We start from the raw sequence: 22,699 nt of genomic DNA, 5'->3' as shown, positions 1-22,699 counted from the left end.
TTAGGAAGATCATATGTCACCTGATGATGATCACCCACTAGTTTCTTCAGTTGGGACACATGAAAGACAGGATGAACCGATGATGATGAAGGAAGCTGCAACTTGTATGCGACAGAACCAATCCTGGCAACCACGCGATAGGGCCCAAAAAACTTGAAGGCCAACTTCTGATTAGCACTTGCAGATAATGAGGACTGAACATAAGATTGAGCTTTAAGAAAAACCCAGTCATCAACTTGGAAGACCCGTTCTGAACGATTTTTGTCCGATTGTTTCTTCATGCGGTCCTTGGCACGGAGCAGATGCTGATGGACCAGATCATTCATCAACTGACGCTCCGAGAGCCAGTCAGAGAGACTAGCAGAACCAATTGCCATGTCTGAAGAAATACCAAAGTGCCGAGGCTCATAACCATACAACACTAGAAAGGGAGACTTGGTTGTAGCAGAATGAGAACTAGTATTATACCAGAACTCAGCCAAAGAAATCCACTGACTCCAGGATGATGGGCACGCATGAACGAAACAACGCAAGAATGTTTCGAGGCACTGGTTGACACGTTCGGTTTGTCCATCTGATTGTAGGTGATAAGCGGTACTCATACTTAAGTGAACATTGGCCAAACGAAACAGCTCACGCCACAGCTTGCTGGTAAAGACACGGTCGCGATCAGACACAATGGAAGTGGGCAGGCCATGCAGCCGATAAACCTGATGGTGAAACACTTTGGCGATAGACAGAGCTGTAAAAGGAAGCTTGATAGGCAGAAAATGAGCATATTTGGAGAAAAGGTCGACCACCACCATGATACAATCATAACCACTGGATTTAGGCAAACCTTCAACAAAATCCATCGAAATCACCTGCCAAGTTGAAGTAGGCACTGGGAGTAGCTGGAGGAGCCCGGGTAATTTAGTACGATCTGGTTTTGCTTGCTGACAGACCAAACAGGATTGCACAAACTGCTACACAAATTTTTTCATCCCAGTCCATGCAAATAGCTGCTTCATACGCTTGTAGGTGACAGGTACACCAGAGTGGCCACCCAAAGCTGTAGAGTGCATAGCTGTCACAAGTTTGGAATAAAAACTGTCATCCTGACCAACCCAAATCCTATTCTTATAACGAAGAATATCATCCCTCCAAGAAACCCCAGGAACTGATGCAGGATCCAAAACCAACTTAGCAATCATATTTTGGGCCAGAACATCATGAGCATAAGAAGTTGTTACCAATTCCAACCACACTGGAGCAGAAGAAGAAATAACCAGACATTCAGAATCGACAGCAGACCTCCTGGAAAGCGCATCAGCCACCCTGTTATCCACTCATTTCTCATAAATGATCTTGTACTGAAGCCCCAACAACTTAGCAAACACTTTTTGTTGCTAGGGAGTATGGAGTCTCTGCTCAGACAGCTGCACTAAGCTCTTCTGATCTGTATAAATGAAAAACTTAGCAAAAATGCCTCTGCTGATGAACAACCTCTAGAATAGCCAGATACTCCTTCTCATAGGTAGAAAGGCCTCTAGATCTTGGACCAAGAGCTTTGCTAATATAAGCTAGAAGATGACCCTTCTGCAAAAGAACTTCCCCAATTCCCACTCCACTTGCATCAAATTCAATACAAAAGGGAACTGAAAAATCAGGCAAGGCGAAAACAGGTGCAGAACTGAGAGCTTGCTGCAAGGTCTGAAAAGCCCTTTGGTGTTTAGAAGTCCACACATACACTACACCTTTCTTGAGGAGCTCAGTAAGTGGCTTAGCAATGATCCCAAAATGCCTCACAAATTTCCTATAATAACCAGCTAGCCCAAGAAACCCTCTCAACTCCTTGACATTTGCAGGCACTGGCCAATTCATCATAGCTGATACTTTACCTGGATCAGTTGCAACTCCATGTTCACTAATGACATGACCAAGATAGGGGACTTGTCTCTGGGCAAAAGCACACTTAGACAACTTAACTTTCCATTGATCCTACTGCAAAAGTTGTAAGACTTGCTGAATATGTTCCAAGTGCTCAGCATAAGAGTTGCTATAAATGAGGATGTCATAAAAAAACACCAACACATATTTTCGCAGTAATGGTGCTAAAGTTGAATTCATTGCCTTTTGGAAGGTACCAGGAGCACCAGACAACCCAAACGCCATAACTCTAAATTCATAATGGCCTGTATGAGTCTGAAATGCAGTTTTATAAGCTTCACCAGGTTTCAGCCTGACTTGGTGATATCCAGCTGTAAGATCCAAGCTAGTAAACCAACTGGCCTTGCCAAGTTCATCCAAAAAATCATCAATTAGAGGCACTGGATACATGCATTTCAATGTGATGGCATTCAGATGTCTGAAGTCAACACAAAATCTCCAGAATTGATCCTTCTTTTTCACCAGGAGAACAGAAGAAGAAAAAGGACTAGTACTGTGCTGAATAATACCTTCTTGAAGCATCTTAATGATTTGCCTTTCAATTTCATCCTTGACAGCTGGAGGATACCTGTAGGGCCTAACAGATACCGGAGAAGCACCATCAATTAATGGAATCTCATGATCATAGTGTCTAGAGGGTGGCAGACCACTAGGTGGTTGAAAAACATCAGCATACTGGTGTAGTAGGGCAGCCAAATCAGGAGGCACCTGTAAGTCCTGAAGAACTGAATCTGTGACAAGCACAGCACATACTTCCACTACATAATTTTCAGGCAATTCAGGCACTAGGCCTTGCAAAATCACAGAAGCTCCTTGGTAAGGAATAGACATCCATTTATGCTTCCAGTGCACTTTCATCGGACTAAAGGATTCTAACCAATCCATTCCAAAAATAATGTCATAATGAGATAAGGAAATCACCTTCATATCAGAAGTGAAATGGCAATCTTGCAAAGACCACTGAGCACCAAGTAACTGAGACTGACACGACATTTTGTTACCATTGGCCACCAATACATTCAGAGAATGAGGCAGAGGGGACAGACCAGAGAGCTGAGCAGCAACAGTATCACTAATAAACGTGTGAGAACTACCAGAATCGATCAACACAAGTACCTCTTGATTCTGGATTAACCCTTTAAATCTCATAGTCCTTGGAGCCTCCACACCAGTGAGAGCAGCTTCAGACAGAGACAAAAACAACTGCCCAGAACCCGGTTGAGAAAAATCCTCCTTAGAGTGTTCATCCTCGAACGGAATCAAATCATAGAGCTCCTGGATGACATGCAACTGCACAACTTCAGGGCACTTGTGGTCGCGGCTCCATTTCTCAGCACATTTGACACACAAGCCTTTAGCACGACGATAAGCACGCAGAGCCGATAACTTGTCATCTGAGACACGGCTTCTGCAAGGATCAGGAACACGGAGGCCATCAGAAGCAGACTGAGGCAGATTCTTGTCCGACAATGGAGGCAAAGGCAATGGAAGCGGCACTTTTGCTGATGAGCGTGCCGAATAATCAACACGAGCAAAGTCACGAGACTTGTTACGGTCCAGCACCTCTTCCTGCAAAAGAGCGAGCATGCAAGCAGTATCCAAATCGGGAGGTCGCTGAATGACTACTACAGAACGAATATCACTTTTAAGCCCATCAACAAATCGGGTGGTGTAGTACAGCTGATCGGATTTGGCCTCATACGCGGCCAACTGATCAACCAGCCCAGAAAAACGCTCGATATACTCTGCTACCGATGTGAGCTGCTTGATATGGACAACTGACGAATCAGCAGTTCATGATGATCCTTACCAAAACGATCTAAGATCAACTGACAAAAACTAGACCATGAACAGGAAGGAAGTTTGGGCTCTATGGACTGTAACCAGCGAGCAGCCGGTCCAGTGAAGTACATGGATGACAACTTAATCCAGATCTTAGAATCTACTTGGGATAACTCAAAATAGTCCTCAGCACGGCGGATCCATAGCTTGGGGTTCTTGCCATCAAACGAGGGACACTACAACTTGGGAATCTTACTAAACTAAGAACTACCCCCAGAATTGAACCCGCCCGAAACAGGGGAAGTCGACCGCTGATGGGAAAACGCAGGAAGAACAGGCTTAGAGGGCTCAAACGACATACCCTTGCCCGGGGAATGCGAGTGGGTATACACGGACCCGTGTGCATTCTCCCGGATGTTGTGATCGACGCGGTGCCCATCGGGGCCGTCGGCGGAGATGGCGGCAGCAGAAGGAGCCGAAGCCGACACGGGCGCGGGGAAGATTCCCGCCGCCGAAGCGGAGTTGGACTCGAGCACCACTCGATTCACGGTCTTGCGGATGGCGCCGAGCTCCAAGCGAACGTCGTCGATGGAGGCATCCACCTTGGGCTTCCACTCGCCGAACTCGCCGGCCGCATCCTCGATGCGCTTGAAGCGATCGTCGAACGCGTGCTCCACGCCCTCGATGCGCTCGGTGACCGACGACTTGAGATCCGCCATGGACACCGAGAGGGACTTGATCTCGTCGAGAATGGTCTTCAAATTGGGCTCCATAGCGCCGATAGTTTTGCGGAACCGGGTGAAATGCTCGTGGTGGATTTCGTGGGGATCCAGATCGGTGGCTCTGATACCACTATGTTAGTAATCGGAGTAGAGGAGAAGTAGATCAGGGAAAAGGCTAGAAGAATTTGGGATCGGAGGAACAGCAGAGGACAACTTAGATACGTTTGTTTGTTACAAGCTTGTTCATGCCATCTTCTTCCTCTCCACGCATACATATAGCCAGGGCTCTCACACACGCACACCTACTGCCACTCTGGGCCGAAAACCCTCGAGCTTGCTTTCCTGGGCAGAGTGGAACGACGAGGCCCAATCTCCGCAAAATCACCGTCATCAGCACAGCTAACACTTAGAAGAACATGCGCGTCCGCTTCTTGCGATTGCAGACAATTACACGCCACTACAGCACCCAGCCACTACCCTCGCGTTCGCAGCTACGCACACTCCGGGGGAAGAGGAACGCGCGAGGTTCGAACCATAGCTGCCATCCCCAACCAGTGCAAGCAGCACAAGTACGCGACCCGGTGTCCGGTTGTTGCGGCCTTGCTGGAGCAGAAGAGTGGAAAACCTTGATTGTTCCTGGTGTTCAGCTGCTGATGCTAAGCTTCCCAGCCCCGGTGTCATGCTGGAGCATCAGCATCCAAATTGTAAGAGCTCGCAAACCCCTGCGATTCTTTGTTTTCATGACAGAGGACACACGTGACGTGACACATCCCATCCGCACATCCAAATCTACCTAGCATTGAAAAACAGAAAGATTCCACAAACAATTCCCGAAGTAATCACGTGAAAAATTCCAGCATGCACAAACGTTCGACGTCTCGTTGCATTAGCACCGAGTTGTAGCAGCAGGTACCAACAAGATCTACCAGGTTCAACTATTCGTACAAATTTCACCGATGTGATCATTATTTACCGCATGTAATCCGTTCATTTTGACGCCTCAACCGCCGGGGGAAAAAATTTAAACAAGGGCTTCACTACAGTAAAGGTATACAGCATTCAATCATACACTCGGGCCCTAAAAAGAATTCCCATCTTCTCACTTAGACAACACAGCAAAGTAAAGCTTCAATCAAATTTGGGCCCGGCAATCTGGGCCCAGTCACTACCAACCTACACTACATACAAAAAAAAACACATATACTCCTTCCTGTTTTTTCATCCCTCCTGTATAATTACAAAGTTAGAACAAACATGTGGCCTCAGTCAACCACTCAGCTGCATGCAAATATACAGTTAGATAGCCTTGTGACATCCTGGCCTTCATCCTATGTCCTACGTCACGCTGCTTACAATCACAACCATCCTCAGAAACTGTGGACACGCGCATGGGGGGTCTTATCGAGGGAATCCCCCCTTGACCCTTGCTGGTCCACGTCCACTTGGGGTATTCCTGTTCAATCTATGATGGAAGCCATGTGATTGCACCAGCTGATCCCCCATTTACCTTTCTATGGGCTCTTATTGTATTTGAGTGTCTCAAGCAATTGATGTCGCTGCTGTAACTGGTTGTATTATCACGGTGCGGAGGGCGCCGTGATGACACAACACCATGCGCAGAATCCCTAGCTCTTCCAGGTCATTGCGAAGAAGGCAACGTGTCAAAGCAAAAATGGCTTACATACAACACATCTTCCCCCCCTTGTTCCCCTAATCTGTATTTACCTTCTTACGTCAGAAATGCTCCTTGTGGAACTCGAATTTGGTTGTAGATTTGCCATTGAATTCGTAACAAAGTTTGCTTAGTTCCTGTGCCAAAACTGGAGCCCCACAGTAGAACACTCCTGTACACAACAAGAAGATTTACCTTATTTACAGCGATCAGACTATAGAAGATGGTATTGAGATTATTGGTTCAGCCAGAAATGGGTGTTTTTACACCTAGATTTAATTTCTTTTCAGGGCATAAAGTTAGCAAAAAAAAAAAAGGCTTTGCAGAATTCCTTTTATTTTTGCAAGGAAACTTTCTAGTTCTTTACCATGTCTGCGCATACTAAACATGCTATTCTGTTGTATGTACCACTGAGAATCGGTATTTTCACTATAGGAAGCTCCTTATTTTAGTTATATAAAAGTGCTAGTCCAGGTTCTATGATTATGAAGGACTAAACGAAACTCCCATCCTGAATGGCATATTGCAGCTAAAAAGGAAATTTTCAACTATACCAGGAATATGAAAAGTATCTGACCTATTTTAGCATAAGGATGTTTAGTGGCTATCTTAGATAGGACTTTCTTAAAATTTGGCCTTGCAAAATGTGTCCGGACCTGCAAAAAAAAACAGTATAATGAGAACACATCCTCATAAGTGGCATAATATTACAAGGTATTCTTCCTCATCCTATAATAAAGTGCAACACTTTACAGCGAGATGCAGGAGTAGTGGAGTACTAAAACTTACTTTGGTTCCCGAAACTATGTCAACGCCATTCTTGGCATGATTGAGAGCTTGCAACATTGTGATGAGTGCTGACCGAGCATCCCCTTCCTCATAAACACTTGTGAGATAGTTGTGCATCTCAATTATATTCTAATAGTGAACAAGGACATCTGTAAGAACAAATTTGCAAAGAGAAAGCACATAACATGATATGTAAAAGAAAAAGGGTTAGATGATACATACCCTTTGATCTAGTTCAGCAATCTCATTCATGACTCCTTTAAACCAATCAAAAGAGCCTTGTTCACGTGTCACCCAATAAAAGTAAGCATTTGTTGTCTTCAAAACCCTATTTGGTTTTGAGGTAATCCTCATAAGGGTGTCGAGATCAACTTGTGCCTTACTGCGACCAATTGGTGGGTAAAGATCGCTTGAAGCTTCCTGAAGATTTTAGACAAATAAATTAATTCATGGCCTATCTAGTATTGGTGAGATTTTTTTTTTTGAACAGATGGCCAACTAAATAACAGATAAAATAAGAATTAAATCAATTGCTGATTCCTAGGTCACCGAAAAAATATAAAAGGCCAGTTGGTGACATGAGAACAATCACTTACTTCCTCTTCCTCCAATTTGATAATGTTATTGAGTAAGTCTTTCAATATGCTAATAAAAGGTGTGGCACCAATCCCTAATCCAACAAGTAGTAAAACATCATACTTGCTGTAGTCTTGTGCAGGAGACCCATATGGTCCATCAATCAGAAGTTTCGGTAAGCTGAATTTCCAAATAAAAAAGAAAAAAAAGTGAAGCCCCCAATTGCAGAAACAGACTATTAAGTATTAATATGGATATATGGGGATGAATATACGCTTTCTTAGTTGTTTCATCTGCTCGAAGAAGGCCACTTTTCCCACCCACCGGTGGCTCACAAGCTGCTGAGAATACCCGCTTGAGCTCCCGTGTCCAATCACCAAGTTGCCGAACATGAATGCTTAGATAGTCATCCCCAGGTGCCGAAGTTATTGAGAAAGGATGCCTGAATGCGGAATCAAGTGTTCTATTACTTACAGAAGAAAAAAAAAAGGTGCCCAAAAAAACATAAAATTTGGGATCTAGGAATAGTTTAGTTACAAAGAGGAGCCACACACCATTCAAAGGGTGAAACAGCAGGGCACTGAACAAACATATACTGCCCACTCTTGTAACGGAATGTGGGAGGCTTAGACATCTGCAATGTCAAAACATTACCAGGATATATGGCCACCTGCAAAGCAACTATGGATCAGAGAACTGTAAACAAAATCAATACTCAGATTTCTAAATTCTTCAGGGGTGACCTTCAATAGCCGGACAGAATAACTGCCAGATCTGAAGAACCTAAGAGTCCTCTCCCCAACATACAGACCAACAGGTACAGAGAGATACATCCATGTCTGTACAAAATCATATATCATATATATATGAGACATGCACATAGTGATTGAGGTCCAGATAAGTAAGAAAAGATGAAGATTATCTCACCGTCTTTTTGTACCAGTCGTGGATAAGGTATAAACACTCTCCATGAATAACGAGTGCTATGTACACAATGATGAACAAATGATGGGAGTACCAGAATGCATTGAAGCCAGTTAATTTGTCAAATGGCCTTGGAAGCTTCACCAGGCTACGGCGGAACCACCTTGTTGCTAGAGTAAATGCAATAACCATGCACACAACCATGATTACCCCTGTTATGCCCTCCACTCCTTTGACCAGGTCTAAATATGTTGGCTTCTTATCCCCAAAGTACTCGTGCAGTGGAGCATACTTCTCCTCTGGTGAACTTATGAGCCGCGGAAAATCACATACAAGGTGGTTCCCTGCATGAAGGATAACACCAACCACAATTGCCGCTGCAATAGTCTGCCATTACAACACAAGCAACAATTTTGTGCTTTTAGCCATATTCTTGGTTTTCACTGAATGAAATATCATATGTCCTTTTATGACAAAATCCCTTATTATGAGGCGCCACTGATTACCACATTATATGTTTCTGTTACATTCATAGCCAGCAAAAACGGGTATGGCATGAGCTGCCTAACATGGCATTGCCCAAAACTATTGCTTTTAGCAAATTGCTATGGTCCAATCATTGCCCACGTGCAATTTAGATATTTCCAACCAAATGGCTTTAGCTTGCCTAGTACCTTTTAAATGAATATAAGGTATGGGTAAGCTTCGATCAACCAAATGATTTCTTTGTTATGTAAATGGAAAGGGTAGATTAGTGCCTCCCTTGTGAAGGACAAAATACTTCTGGTCAAGAGCAATGAGTCTTCAGTTTGATCTAAAACTGGGCACAAAATAACTATTTGATTGGGATATCACAATCTAGATTATGCCCTGATTGGGATATCTACATTAAATAACGCCTTCAGACAAAAAATATATATTAACATCTAAAATAACAAATAAATGCACTATCAAGACATATTTCATGTGGATAATGGCACTAATTTGATGTTCAAGATGTTGGTGCATTTTTCTATAAGCTTAGTCAAAGTTAGAGAAGTTTAACTTAGGAAAAACTATAACCTCCTAAATTTTGGTACGGAGGACAATAAAGAAGTAATTTGAGTCTATACTGGCTAACCTTGTGAAAGTTTATGTTGTCATCGAATGGCAATGCCCTTGCAGCTTTCGTATTCCGCAGCCAGGTGATGGTGTTGCGGCACACAGGCAAGAGAATAAGTGCCATGTTCAGCTTGAGAGTCTCAGCAGCACCCTTGGCAGTTGTAACACAGTAACCCATCACATGAAAGACATACCGGTTGCGATACTGGATGAACTTCCAAATGAATAATCCAGCCATTATCCCAATCCATAATGCAAGCACCCACAGACGTTTCCAGTTGTCCTCCAGATAGTAGTTCAATGTGCTGCTAATTTTTCTGATCGGACTCCCTTTCCTTAGACCAGCGAGGTTCTGGCTTAGTGCCTGGCTTGTGTAGCTCAAGGCCTGACTGTAGTTCACATAGGTATCCTTTTGCAGTAGCAGTGTCTCCAATTGCCAGAGCTGCAATGCCAGTCAGAAGCAGTTTTTTTTCAAATGACACAAAATTGAACTGCATCTCTAAAGCCAGATAAAAATGAAAAAAAATATTATGGAGCATCATCACAAGATATTTGTTGTAGATTTTAACGTACAGGTTATTGGTCAGGTTCACACCTAAACTATTAGAGTATATTTGGTAGTTGTAGATAGATGTATCGTAGACTGCCATATGTATCCCGGAGAGTCTTGCCCCCCAAGTCATGTACTCTTATATATACCGGCCGAAGCCTCAATGCAATACAACCATCCATCCATTACACCAATTATATTCACTTCTACATGGTATCACGAGATTAGGGTTTGAGATCCTAGGCTATCTTCCGCTGCCCTAACCCTAGCGGCCGGCGCCCCTACTACCTCCTGCGCGCCGCCGGCCGTCCCCCACGGCTCCCATCCAGGGCGCCCCCTCGACGGCCTCCTAGCGCGCCCCCGGGGAGGTCCCCCATGACCTCCGCCGGGGGCAGCGCCCTCCATCGCGGCGGATCGAGTTAATCCGCCGCCGTCCTCCCGTCTAGCAGCAGTAGATCGTGACGTACCTCGCCACCGCCGCCATGAAAGCTGTCGTCGACGACCACGATCTGCGCTGCCGTGGTGGCAGCCGCAGTCTCCTCCGGCGTCTGTGCCCTACCCCGTGCTGCCGTGGTGGCAGCAGGGGCCCCGACACAGCGCGTCGACCTCGTCGCCGGCGGCATGCATGACGGCGCCGCCCCTTCCCCACGCGGGCTCCAGCCGCCGCAAGGGAGGGAGCCGCCCGGCTTCAACTGCCCCTCCGCGGCCTCAAGATGGGAATGGGCCGGGTCGACCCATTGGGTAGTTGGCCCGGCCCACGAGAGCAAGGCTAATGGGCCATGAGAGCCGGCCTCAAATCAGATCAGGGGCCATGAAAGTCTGAACCTATTGACCCAATGGGTAAGTTGGGTCAACCCAAAACAATCTGAGGCATGAGAGAGGTCGGGACTCGGGAGCCTGCATGGTGGCGAGCGACCTGGCGGCGGTGGCGACCGTAGTGGTGGCGGCTCGGCGCGCCTCGCTGGCCTCCGGCGGCGACGGATCCGAGCACCGCGCTCCCTTCCAGCGGTTGTCCCGTCAGGTAAGGTTCTCTTCCAGCGGCTGTCCCGTCAGGTAAGGTTCTCCCATCTCTGTTCTTCTCCTGTAGTTGTCCTAGGGTTTGTTCGTCATGTAAGCTTTGATCTGGCTTGACGGCTTGCTTCCTCGTCGTCGCTGCACTCATGCGCCCGGCTGGTCACGGACGCTGGCAGCTGGGAACCGGCCGTGCCGGGGTGCAGTGGCCCGGCCGGCGACACACTGCCCTTGTCCTCGCTCGACATGGTGCCCCCTTTTCATGTGCCCTCTCTATTCCGCCGGCTTCTTGTGATGTCTGTCAGATCAGAGCTTTTCCTCGCTTGTAAATTGCGGCTGCTATGCATCACGATGGCTAAGTAGGGTCTCTGTTCTTTTTTTTTGCTTCTGAAATACAGCTGATTATTAAATTCCCAATTCAGTTACAATTGAGGTTGCTAATCTATTGGATGCTGACTGAATTTTTGTCAGTGTGCAAAGTTGTAGGCTGTACTCAAAACGATGCTCTTCCCCTTGTAGAGCTCAATTCTTTCATTGCTTTTGTACCCTTTGTGTATTATGGATCTACTGGTGCTTGAAGTTGCCATTTCTTGAGAAAAGATATATCATTCTCAGTTGTCTAGTTGTGAAGAGCATTCAGCTCCACACATTGACAGGCGTACTTAATCATCATATTTCTATTCATTAGCTAATGTGTAGGTTACTTCAGCAAATTAGATAGCAGGTTCATGGTGGTTTTTCTGATGTACTAATGAACATGTAGGTGAGGAGGCTATAGAAGCAAGCCCCTGATCTAGAACAAATTCAGTTGTTGGGGATTCAATTGTTGGCTTGGGCTAGTTGCTTGTTATGGCACAAATTCAGTTTGTATTTGAGCAGTAGATTCAATCGCTTGTGATCTGGAACAAATTCAGTTGCTGGGGATTCAATTGTTGGCTGGGGCTAGTTGCTTGTTGTGGCACAAATTCAGTTTGTATTTAAGCTGCAGATTCAATCGCTTGCTATTAGATACTTGTAATAATCATAATTTTATTATGTGTCATTTACATCTTCATTGGGTAATTATTGTTGCAATATTCGGTATATACGATATGTCTGAATGGGTCGACCCATTATACCCGTTGGGCCAACAAAGCCAGGTGCAGATTATACATTGGGTCGGCCCGTGGCCTCATAAATTGGCCCTGAGGCCATAGGGCCAGGTCCAAGGCCAGGTCCGGGCTGGCCCGTTCCCATCTTGACCGCGGCCCCTCCCGGCGAGCCGCTCGGCGCAGGACCTCCAGCGCCGCCGCAGGGAGCCGGCCGCCCGCCTCCCTCATCGCTGTCCGCCGCCCCTCTCTCTCACTCCATTTCTTCCGCTTCAGATGCGGTCATTGACCGTGACGGGAGAGAGAAAAAGAGGAGATTGAGAGGATTGCGCGACGCGCACCCAAAGGTGCTACACGAGCTGCTGCTGGTTTATTTTTGGTTATTTTCTCTGATTTTTACTCGATCACTGATCGAGCTTGAGTCGCCCACCGCCCGTCGACCTCGCGCCTCTACTTCGACGTCGGCGTCGACTTACCCGGCCTCTTCTTCGTCTTCGACATGCGACATGGTGACATGGACGGTGCCCTAGGGGACGCCCATCTGCACTGCCCTCCTCGCCGCTTTGTTCGCATGTCGACCTTCGCCGGCTCGTCGTCGCCTTCACCGATCGGGACGCCTTCACCGACTTCGCCCACCGTCGTCTCGCCTCACGCTACTCGGTCTGATCAGCCGATGTGCGTGGTCCACCCGGCTCCCGTGATGTCCGTCCTCGTACTGCGCGCCTCTTCGCCGAGTATGGAGGGCTGCCGCTGCTTCGCCTCTTCGGGCAGCCACGGCGCCACCCGTGGTCTCCTTCGCCGTTGCATCCTCACCGCCGCCGACTACGTCCATGACCTCATCGTCGACTTATAGCTGCGCGTCCTGCGCATGGTCTTCGTCAAGCTGTACGGGTTCTTCGCCATCTCCTTCGAGCACCGCCGCCGCGCAATCCGGATCATTCGGCCTTGTGCTGGAAAATCTGGGTTCCCTTCCTCACTTCGTCTAGCACAACCACGTCGCCAGCATCGACATCTCGTCCCCGACTACTTTGTCTACTCCAGCAACAGCAGGCGTTGGCACCTTCTACCTCGCCTTCTTCTACGCCTACGACCGCCATGGAGGCCTTCTCTGCTGGTCCCCCTCGGCGACGGCGTCTGGTTGTGCATCCTCCCTTGCACGTTCGGTATTGGCAACACCGGTGCGTGCCCATCGTCCCCGATGCGTTCCCGAGCCTGGCAAACTCGGGCATGTGTCGCCTGATGGCCTAACTGCATCGACTTCGGCATCGCTCCCTCTACGACTGCATCGACGCGTCGCCATCTTCGTCTCCGGCGTCTTCTCCATTACACCACCACCATGGCGCCTCCTCGTGCGTCCACGGCTTCATGTGCGGCTACCTCGTCTTCGGCAACTTCGACAGCTCTACGTCGACCACGGCTACTCTACGCACGGCATCTTCGACCATGGCTCCTTCAGCTCGGCTATCTCGACATCGGCACAAAGGGCTACCATCCGCATGAGTTACTCGCTGGTTTTCTCTCCAGTCGCAGCATCCGCACCACACCGACGTTATGACTGCGGGGGGATGTTAGTCCGTTGGCTACTGCTTTCGGCTTCTTCTCCAGTCTCACCGTTTGCGGTGCTCCCGCTGTGACTGCGGGGGAGTATTAGAGTATATTTGGTAGTTGTAGATATATGTATCGTAGACTGCCATATGTATCCCGAGGAGTCTTGCCCCCCAAGTCATGTACTCTTATATATACCGGCCGAAGCCTCAATGCAATACAACCATCCATCCATTACACCAATTATTCCCTTCTACATAAACGGATACAGTATAACTGCTCAGAAATATTAGACAGGGAAAGGATTCAGGGTACCGATTGGTACTTAAAAGTAACTTTACATCAATCAGGCCCAAGATGCATGGTTTTACTGCTCAGAAATGCCACAGTAATTGTATTTATTAGCATGTAAGGAAGCATTGTTTTAACCATAGTATTATTGCATTATTGCTCAAGTGGCATCACCAACAATTCACAACACTGCCTTAGTAAAATCAATCCCATCGACATAAATAATAGGACAAAGAGGCCAAGGATGGGGGCATCCTAAATTACAATTCTCAGAGAGAAAAAAAGAAGCAGATTAACCGTACACGATTTAAGGGACAAAAGTCAACCAATCGACGAAACGATGGTCCCCACAAGCTTATAATTGCACCTGCCGGTGCACATGGCTCCCATATGAGCCCACCATACATGTTGTGGATCATGCACGCAATAATTCCCTTGGAGAAAGGTGGGACATGAACTTGGTTCTCAATTGTACTCGCACTATGTCAGAGACTGGAAGATGCATAAGTACATAACTAGCCATACTGTATAGAATTATCTAAATAACACGGAACTAGATGTGCCACTTTGTTTAAAACAAATACAATTAGTATTAGACACCTAATGAAACAATCAGCACCAACTGCTAGGCAACTTTCCTTCAGGAAAGGACATCGAGACCCCTAGCCTTGTATTTGAGAGATGTAGGATCAGTCATATCATCATCAATCATCAGGTGGATATGCTCTACCTTAAAATAAGAGTCTAAATATGATTAGTGCCATTCAGGAATAAATGGAGAAGCAGATGATACCCGGTGACGACCAATCAACCAGAATGCTTCATTGGGACAAATTCAAAACTTAAGATCAGTTATGGATGTTTTGTTCCAATTCAAACTTTTCTAACTTTGACAAAGTTTATAGAAACACCAGCATCTACAACATCAAATTAGTTTCATTAAATCCACCATAAATGTCTTGATAGTGCATTTATTTGGTACTGTAGATCTTAGTATATTTTCGTATAAGACAAAACTAAGGCTACGTTTGGCACAGCTCCAGCTCCAAGATCCACTGGATCGTAGTCCAAACAAAAAACAAAATGATTTATCAAAATACTCTCTAAGTACCATGGAGCTGGAATGGAGAGAATGGATATGAATGAATGATCTTATCAATTTAAACAAGCATCATATTGTGTGGCCTGCTATGCAGAAGACCTGAAGATATCATTTGAAGAAAAATAAACTGCTGGGGCGAAGGTATGCCTCAAACTAGGCAGCAAAACAAAGAGGAAGATGGTAGGAAGTTTCTCATGCAATCTGTTTTTTGTTATATGAATGTTGACATTATGTATGTCTAATTACAGCATATGCGTGCTGGCTAGAGCTATATTACTTTTGCTACAAGATGCAACCCCAAGTGAGCCAGTGTATAACGCCTTTGAATATAAAGATCAAAGGGTCTCCATAGATGAAGTCAGATAGTTCAAATTTGGACAGAAGGGCTCCAGCCTCTGCCCTGCAGGTACCCAGTTCCTCACAAAGAAACTTTTATTGTGCGGTAAGAATTTTCAGGTGGAAGTCACAGAAAATACATGAGGGGCGAAGCATTAGGAGAAATAAAAAAACACAGAGACTTGTATCCCAGACTGAACAGGAGCGAGATGGTTATTGCTACAGGGCATTCCGGTATGTTACATGGAGATACAGGAGGGAAGCAGGAAAAAAATCAGTGGAAGGGCTTGATTGGGCAGGAATAAAAGTTTTCCTTTAGGTTCTGACCAATGATTCCTTCCTGGCTCTATCAGGATTCAGGAATGGGATTCTTTTGATGGAAAAGTTGGTCAACTTTCGCTTTCAGTCTTTACCAAATATTACTGAACTGAGGACCGACCATGCCGTGTTGTTTGGTTGAAACAACCCCCCCCCCCCCCCCCAACAAAAAAAACCACACACACCCACATAAAAACAACAAGAACAAAAAGAACAGGTTAATGCAGCTGTGCCAAATATCTCCAGTCATAATTACTATTTTCTCACTCAATTCCTTAAGCTAACACTCTTCCAGTTAATATGTTTCTCCTGAATACCTTCAAAAATCAGCGGATACAGATGGAATCATGGAACCAATTATGTGCGCCAACTCCTGTTATAGAAAATTGAACGGTACAGGATAAAACATATGTTATTTACCTCAATGTAGCCAAGACCTTCGGGATCAAGTTCCTCCATGATCAAGGCGGCATACTCTTCAGCTTGCTCCTTAAGTCTCGACAGTTTATTAGCTGAAGCACTTAACATAATAATCTGGAAACAGAACAATGGCAATTTTCAATAAACTGATCACCAACCATCCTTTTCACACCTCGAAAAAAGTAAGGGGCCGTTTAGTTCCCAAAAATTTTCACCCAAAAATTTTCACCTCCCCTTTAAACACATGTATGAAGCACTAGATGTAACTAAATAACAAAACTAATTACACAGTTTGGATGTACACGACGAGACGAATCTTTTTAAGCCTAATTAGTGCATGATTAGCCATAAGTGCTACAGTAACCCACATTTGCTAATGATGCGGTCAAAGGCCTCAAAAGATTCGTCTCGCGGTTTCCAAGTGAGTTCTGAAATTAATTTTTTAATTAGTGTCCGTAAAGCCCTCCCGACATCTGGTCAAACTATTGACGTGACACTTGGACCAAAAATTTTCACCAACTAAACACCCCCTAACCTAACCTGGCCTGGCCCTTTCCACGATGACTTCAGCTAACTAAATAAATTAAACTCTAATCCAAAAGCTGCCTCCTTTCCACGCATCGTTTGAACAGATTATTAGGCAGCATGACAGAAATGCCCCCACCAACTACTGCCTTCTGGTGTCCGAAGGCGAACAATCAGCTCCATCTCTATCAATAGTTAATTTACGAAACACCCCTCCCACGTTCTAGAACAAACAATATCAATTGCTCAACAAAAAATGATGTGTGGAGACCAGCCGGACGGTGGTGGGGATGCTTTCCCCGCCAGTTTCGCCGGGATGCCTCGATTAGTCGGCAATGTTTTCTCATGCTACCGATTTCGCAATCCTTATGCGTGAATCCGGGAGCATAAACTTGTAAGACAACAAAAAACAAGTACGTATGTACAGAGGCATGGAAGTGGACAGCTGAATTATCAAAAGACTCCAAATAATTCTATCGAAATGTCCCCAAACAGCAAGAGCAAAGAAAAAAATGAGTGAAAACACCCAGCACAGCCAAGGGGAATTGTTTACCTCTTTCACTTCTGCCTCTGTGATATGGCCATCTGCATTCTTATCCACCCTGATTAAAATTATACCAAAACGAAGACAAGTTAACGGAACTGCATAACTGATGGTGTTCATATCGCAGTTCGTAGATTGTGGGGAGTTACATGTCGAAGAAGATCTGGAGGCGCGAGTCGAAGCTGTTGTCTGTGATCTGCTGCCAGATCTCGCGCAGCTCATCCTTGTTGATCTTGTCCACCTGCATCTGGCGCCGGCGGCTGAGCGTGTCGAACAGCTCCATCGCGAACTCCTGCGACTCCGTCATCCCTGCATCCGAAACTCCAATGCGGTTAGGAACTAATCATTTGGAGAAGCGTGGGGGTTTCTGGAAGAGGACGGTGCACGGAGGGGTATTGAAGTGAACCTATGCATTCGGGGAAGTCGTCACGGGAGAGGTAGCCGTCGCGTGCGAGGCGGTCGAAGTTGGCCTGGACCTCGATCCAGGCGTTGCTGGTCTTGTTGCCGCCGCTGATGAAGCGGAGGCCGCGGATCGCGCGCTGCGCGCCGGACTTGGTGCGGTCGAGCTGCGCCCGGCGGCGGCGCTGCGCTCGGGCCTCGAGTGCGGCGTCGATGCCCGAGGGCGCGGCGGCGGCGGCGCCGCCTGCCTCCCCGGCGAGATTCGCGCGGCTCTGGGTGCGCGTGAAGCGCTTGGTGAGGTCCTGCGAGAACTGCTTGGCGCGGCTGGCGGTGGCCTTGAGCTCCTGCGAGAACTGCAGCAGGCGGTGCGAGGAGGTCCGGCGCATGGCCGGCGACCGCGACCGCGACGGCGCCCCGGACGGCGGCTCCGGGTGGCGCCGGGGCGGGGGAGGCGCCGCCGACGACGACGACGAAGGCGACGCCCCCACCCCCAGCCCCGCCGCCGCCGCCGCCGCCGGCTCGACGCTCCGCAGCACAATGTTGTCGTCCTCCAGCAGGTCCAGCGTCACCTCGACCAGCTCCTCCCCGTCGTCGGAGCTCCGGTCCGACCCGCGCGGCGAGGAGCCCGTGCTCAGCGAGCGCGGCGTCGTCACCCCGGACCCCCATCGCGGGCGGCCCGGCGTGCCGACGCCCGGCCCTCCTCCTCCTCGCATCGCCTCCTCTTCCTCCCCACCGCCTTGCGCTGCTACCCGCTGCAAGCCAGCCAGACACCAAACTCCTTTGACGATTTGGGCAGCTAGCTCGCAGGCGCAACAGTCCAAGCGGGCGCGACCTAAAACGCGGTAGCTTGCAGTCACTCACCCTCCGTCCCCTCCTCTCTCCCTCCTCGCTGGCTGCGCGCGCGTGTGCGCGCGTGGGAGGAAGGCACCCGCTCCCTCGTGCCGAGGACAACCGAGTCCAAGCAAGCCGGGGGGGCGAGCGGAGGGAAGGGGAGGGAGACACGGCGAGCGATTTATCGGGGACAAAGCCGACGCCGCCCCGAGAACACACGTAAAAAAAAGTTTTTTTATTGGTGTCATTACAAAATTTGGAGTTCGAATATATGCCATTACAATTTAACTATTCCGAAACATGACATTACAATTCCAAGCTTCACCGAGCCACGCCATTTTCTACGTATCCCTCGGCACAGGGCCCACCCACAGGCGTACGCATACGGTAGGACGCCCGTTGTGGACGCATTTGCCCCTCCGCTCGCGAGTATAGGCGCTGGCAGCCCTCTCCCTCCTCTCGCCCGCTCTCACTCTCTCCCTCTGCCTCTCCTCTCCCCCCCCCCCCCCCCCGCGACGGCGGCGGAACCCTAACCCTAGCCCGCGCGGAGCACTGAATCCATCCCCGCTGCCGCCTCCTCGCTCGCTCTCACCCTGTCTCTCTTCTCCCCCGACGGCGGTGCAACCCTAAACCTAGGCCGTGAAGCGATGACGTCGAAGTGGTCGGGCAGCCCGATGAAGTCCACGGGCTCGAGCGCGATGGCGAGCGGCAGGAGGGTGTGCCCGTCTTGCCTGATTCCTTTGGTGCGGATCCAGAGCCGTCAGCAGGACACATTTGGGCAGTGGTTCTTGAAGTGCCCGTTGAACATCAAGGTTTGGGTTCATGCAATTCTTGGTTGAACTGTCTCCTTCTTCTTCTGATTCTCCAATTCGATGCAGGGTGATCCCAGTACTTGTGGCTTTATCCGCTCTGAGGCAGAGTATGAGGCCTTGGAAGCACATCCACGGCGGTGCGAAGCTGCAGGTGGTGACTGGTGCGCCGAATTGAAGGATTTGAAGCAAGAATTGGCAGAGGTGAAGGAAAAGCTTGATAGATTTGGAGCTGCGGTTTGGAAGCAGAAGTCTGAACAAGAGTCTAGGAAGTTGCAGATTGTGCTTGAGTCATCAGTTGTAGTGCCTCTGTTAGTAGGCCTTGTAGGTGTTCTATTTGGTGTTGTTGTTGCTGAAATGTGGAAGTGAGATGCTCAGAAATGAATGAAATGCTGACTTGTTTGAATGCTATCATGTGTGTTTTGTGAGTTGCACTGGAATATCTTGTTTGAATGCTAATGAATTGCTGAATTTAGAGTGAGATGCTTGTTTTGCTATTGACAGAAATGATCAGGTAACAGAAAGTGACACATTAGCTGAAAATGACAGAAATTGAGACATAACTTAGCATCACATTAGCTGACAGAAATCTCACAGTTGTTCACAAACCATCAGACCATTACAAGGCCATACACCGGTTCACAGAATACCACAAAGAGTTGTTGAACACACAGGTTCATATTCTACAAGCCACAATGTTTGACAACACAGGTTGAACACACAGGTTCCTCAGTTTGGAAACATAAGCCTTTTGATTGTACTGAGAACAGTAGTGGGTGGGTTAGCTGCGGCCTTCTTCTTCTTCTTTTTGATTGGCGTCTTCTTCTTCTTTGGGGTGCCCTTCTTCTTCTTCTGAACTTTCTTTTTCTTGGGTTGGGAGGGACCAGCTTCATCTATTGGATGCTCTTTCCTACATTAACAATGTGAGATTAGATATTGTCAAGGTGAGATTACATAGATTGCAATTGTGGACAGAATGGTACCTTTTCTTGGACTTGTTCTTAGGTGCAGCTGTCTGACCATCTTCTCCAACCTCTGGCAGCTTGCAAGTTTTTTCAAAGTGACCAAAATCTCTACATCTCTTGCATTTAACCTTCTTTTTTTGCAGCTCTTTTCTCTAAGAAACCTCTAATCCTTTGCACCTTGGGTCTTCCTGCTCCTCTACCCAGCAATGGTGGATAGACATTGAATCCAAGTTGCACTTGTGGCCACTGTGACCTATCTAGCAAAGGCTCAATTCTGTCCTCATAGGCTGCTTTGAACTTAGCCACAGAGTAGTATTCATGGACATAATCTTCAATCTTTAACCCTCTATTGGACAGAATCCATGCCAAAGCATGTTTGCAGGGCTTGCCTGTCACCTGCCACTCTCTACATGAGCATTTGTGGTTGTGGATGTCCACTGTGTGCCTTTTCTGATTGTTCCAGTCATCCAAGATGGTGACTTCTGCAATGTCAACATCACTAACTGCTACTTTGACCACTTTGAGGTTGTTGCTGATCAAGTTCAGGTCCTTCATCACATTGGGGAGTACCCCATCTTCCCACTGCCTAGCAAGCACCTTTCTTGTGTACCTCTTCTCCATTATAAGCTATCTGATTCTGTCAACTAACTCATGCACTAGCAAACCTTTGAACTTCTTTATCTGAGCATTGAAGCTCTCTGAGACATTATTTGTCAAGAAATCACACTTTGAGCTTTCAGAGAAGACACATCTGTACCAGATCCTACTGTGGTGTTGATCTAGGTAATCTATTGTGTCAGGATCAAACTCAATGCTCAAGCTCTGCATCAGCAAGTCAAACGAGAACGATCCTACCTCGACATCCCACTTAATCACCCTACTCTTCGTGTATGATTTCCTACCATTACTGTCTGTTGTACAGAACCCTTCGACTTTAATCTCCAACGAGAATAAACGAACCCTACCAGCAAACATCAAGAGCCGATGAAAAACGATACTAGGGTCAATGCAACGAGAATGCCTATTGCGTCAGTGCAACTTAGCGGAGCTGTAAAAGCAGATCAAGGATGCAGATCCATACCTTTCCTCACCGTGCTCCGGCTCCGCAGGATCCGCCATTCTGGTCAGTGGATCAGCATTAGAGCTCCAGCCCTAGATCTGGAGGCAGCAGCGGGGATGGATTCAGTGCTCCAGCGGGCTAGGGTTAGGGTTCCGCCGCCGTCGCGGGGTGGGGGGAGAGGAGAGGCAGAGGGAGAGAGTGAGAGCGGGCGAGAGGAGGGAGAGGGCTGCCAGCGCCTATACTCGCGAGCGGAGGGGCAAATGCGTCCACAACGGGCGTCCTACCGTATGCGTACGCTTGCGGGTGGGCCCTGTGCCGAGGGATACGTAGAAAATGGCGTGGCTCGGTGAAACTTGGAATTGTAATGGCATGTTTCGGAATAGTTGAATTGTAATGGCACCAATCAAAAAAACCCTAAAAAAAGCCTTGGAGCTGCGGCGCCGCGGCCGGTATATCCGCTGCACCAGGCGCCAGCGCCAGCACGGAATTTTTTTTTTGAAATATACAGCACGGAAAAATATTACTGCCCTGTTCAAGTGTGATCTACACGCGTGGCAGCGAGATTTCTACAGTAATTTTTACGCGCACATTTTCCGAGAAAAGAATCTCGCATGGAGTACTAAATGAAGTCTATTTGCAAAATCTTTTCAAAGACGGATGTAACTTTTCGAGATGAATCTAATGACGATAATTAATTGATCATTTGCTACAGTGATGCTACAGTAACCGTTCTCTAATCACGCGGTCAAAGACCTCATTAGATTCGTCTCGCGATTCACACGGGATTATGGAGGTGGTTTTGTAATTAGACTTTATTTAATACTCTAAATTAGTGGTCAAAGTGCCAAAAAAATTTCGCGAAAACTTTTACACGACCAACCAAACACGGCCGACCAAACTTTTACACGGTCAAATCTGCATCATCTACAGTTGCGTGGCGGCGAATTTCACAGCTGCGGAGAAATCGCAAGATTCTTATAGAGCGCGGAGCGTTAGCGGCGAACGGCCCGACGGTTGGTGGGCAGGGCGGTCGGCGGCGAGGTCACCACCAACCGTGGGCGGCGGTGGGAGGCGGCGGCCTTCTTGTTTTGGGGTTGTTGAGGTTCGCCGGAGTTCCCCGGCTACAGAGGGAGGCCGGGGGCGGGCGGCCGGCCCGGCGGAGGTGGAGGGCGCAGGGCGGCGAGGCGCGGCGGCGGGGGCGCCGCTGGCCGGGCGGTGGGGGTGTGGCAGAACTGCCTAAATTATCCCGGCTCAAGTGCGCAGGCCATCACCATAAAGGCAATATTAGCTTAAACGCACTTCAAACGGAACAATTTTTGGTCTGTCGGGTAACGTCCCGATACAACCACCGATTCTCGGATCGAACAAGCATACCCCGCACGAAGGCGAGTTCAGAGATATTACAACCAC

General features: G+C 47.8%; 1 protein-coding gene and 2 long non-coding RNA genes across 3 annotated transcripts; 2 read left to right on the top strand and 1 right to left on the bottom strand.

Moving 5' to 3' along the window:
- Positions 1-5,453: 5,453 nt before the first annotated feature.
- Positions 5,454-18,596, bottom strand: LOC120664851 (respiratory burst oxidase homolog protein F-like). Its single transcript, XM_039944205.1, has 14 exons — positions 17,632-18,596; positions 17,375-17,534; positions 17,235-17,283; positions 16,157-16,270; positions 9,515-9,937; positions 8,398-8,781; positions 8,214-8,309; positions 8,025-8,140; positions 7,745-7,912; positions 7,491-7,650; positions 7,117-7,314; positions 6,895-7,023; positions 6,683-6,761; positions 5,454-6,277 (listed from the first exon to the last, which is right to left on the bottom strand). The coding sequence occupies exons 1-14, from the start codon at positions 18,335-18,337 to the stop codon at positions 6,168-6,170; spliced, it is 2,892 nt and encodes a 963-aa protein (XP_039800139.1). The 5' UTR covers positions 18,338-18,596; the 3' UTR covers positions 5,454-6,167.
- Positions 10,769-12,141, top strand: LOC120664852. Its single transcript, XR_005671040.1, has 2 exons — positions 10,769-11,098; positions 11,820-12,141. It is a non-coding gene; the product is annotated as an uncharacterized LOC120664852 (long non-coding RNA).
- Positions 18,597-19,224: 628 nt separating the features above from the next.
- LOC120664853 lies at positions 19,225-19,698 on the top strand. Its single transcript, XR_005671041.1, has 2 exons — positions 19,225-19,267; positions 19,334-19,698. It is a non-coding gene; the product is annotated as an uncharacterized LOC120664853 (long non-coding RNA).
- Positions 19,699-22,699: the final 3,001 nt, after the last annotated feature.

Source organism: Panicum virgatum, chromosome 3N (assembly GCF_016808335.1).
Source record: "Panicum virgatum strain AP13 chromosome 3N, P.virgatum_v5, whole genome shotgun sequence".
Taxonomy (NCBI): Eukaryota; Viridiplantae; Streptophyta; class Magnoliopsida; order Poales; family Poaceae; genus Panicum; species Panicum virgatum.
This window is presented reverse-complemented; position numbering and strand designations above follow the sequence as displayed.

What these genes read in the sequence shown, in the direction of transcription:
- LOC120664851 (XM_039944205.1), bottom strand. Translation starts at nt 18,337, where the DNA reads ATGCGAGGAGGAGGAGGGCCGGGCGTCGGCACGCCGGGCCGCCCGCGA. An exon ending in CTCCAGATCTTCTTCGACAT is followed by an intron (nt 17,284 to 17,374) that starts GTAACTCCCCAC and finishes AATTTTAATCAG; the next exon opens with GGTGGATAAGAATGCAGATG. An exon ending in GATGAAACAACTAAGAAAGC is followed by an intron (nt 7,651 to 7,744) that starts GTATATTCATCC and finishes TTGGAAATTCAG; the next exon opens with CTTACCGAAACTTCTGATTG.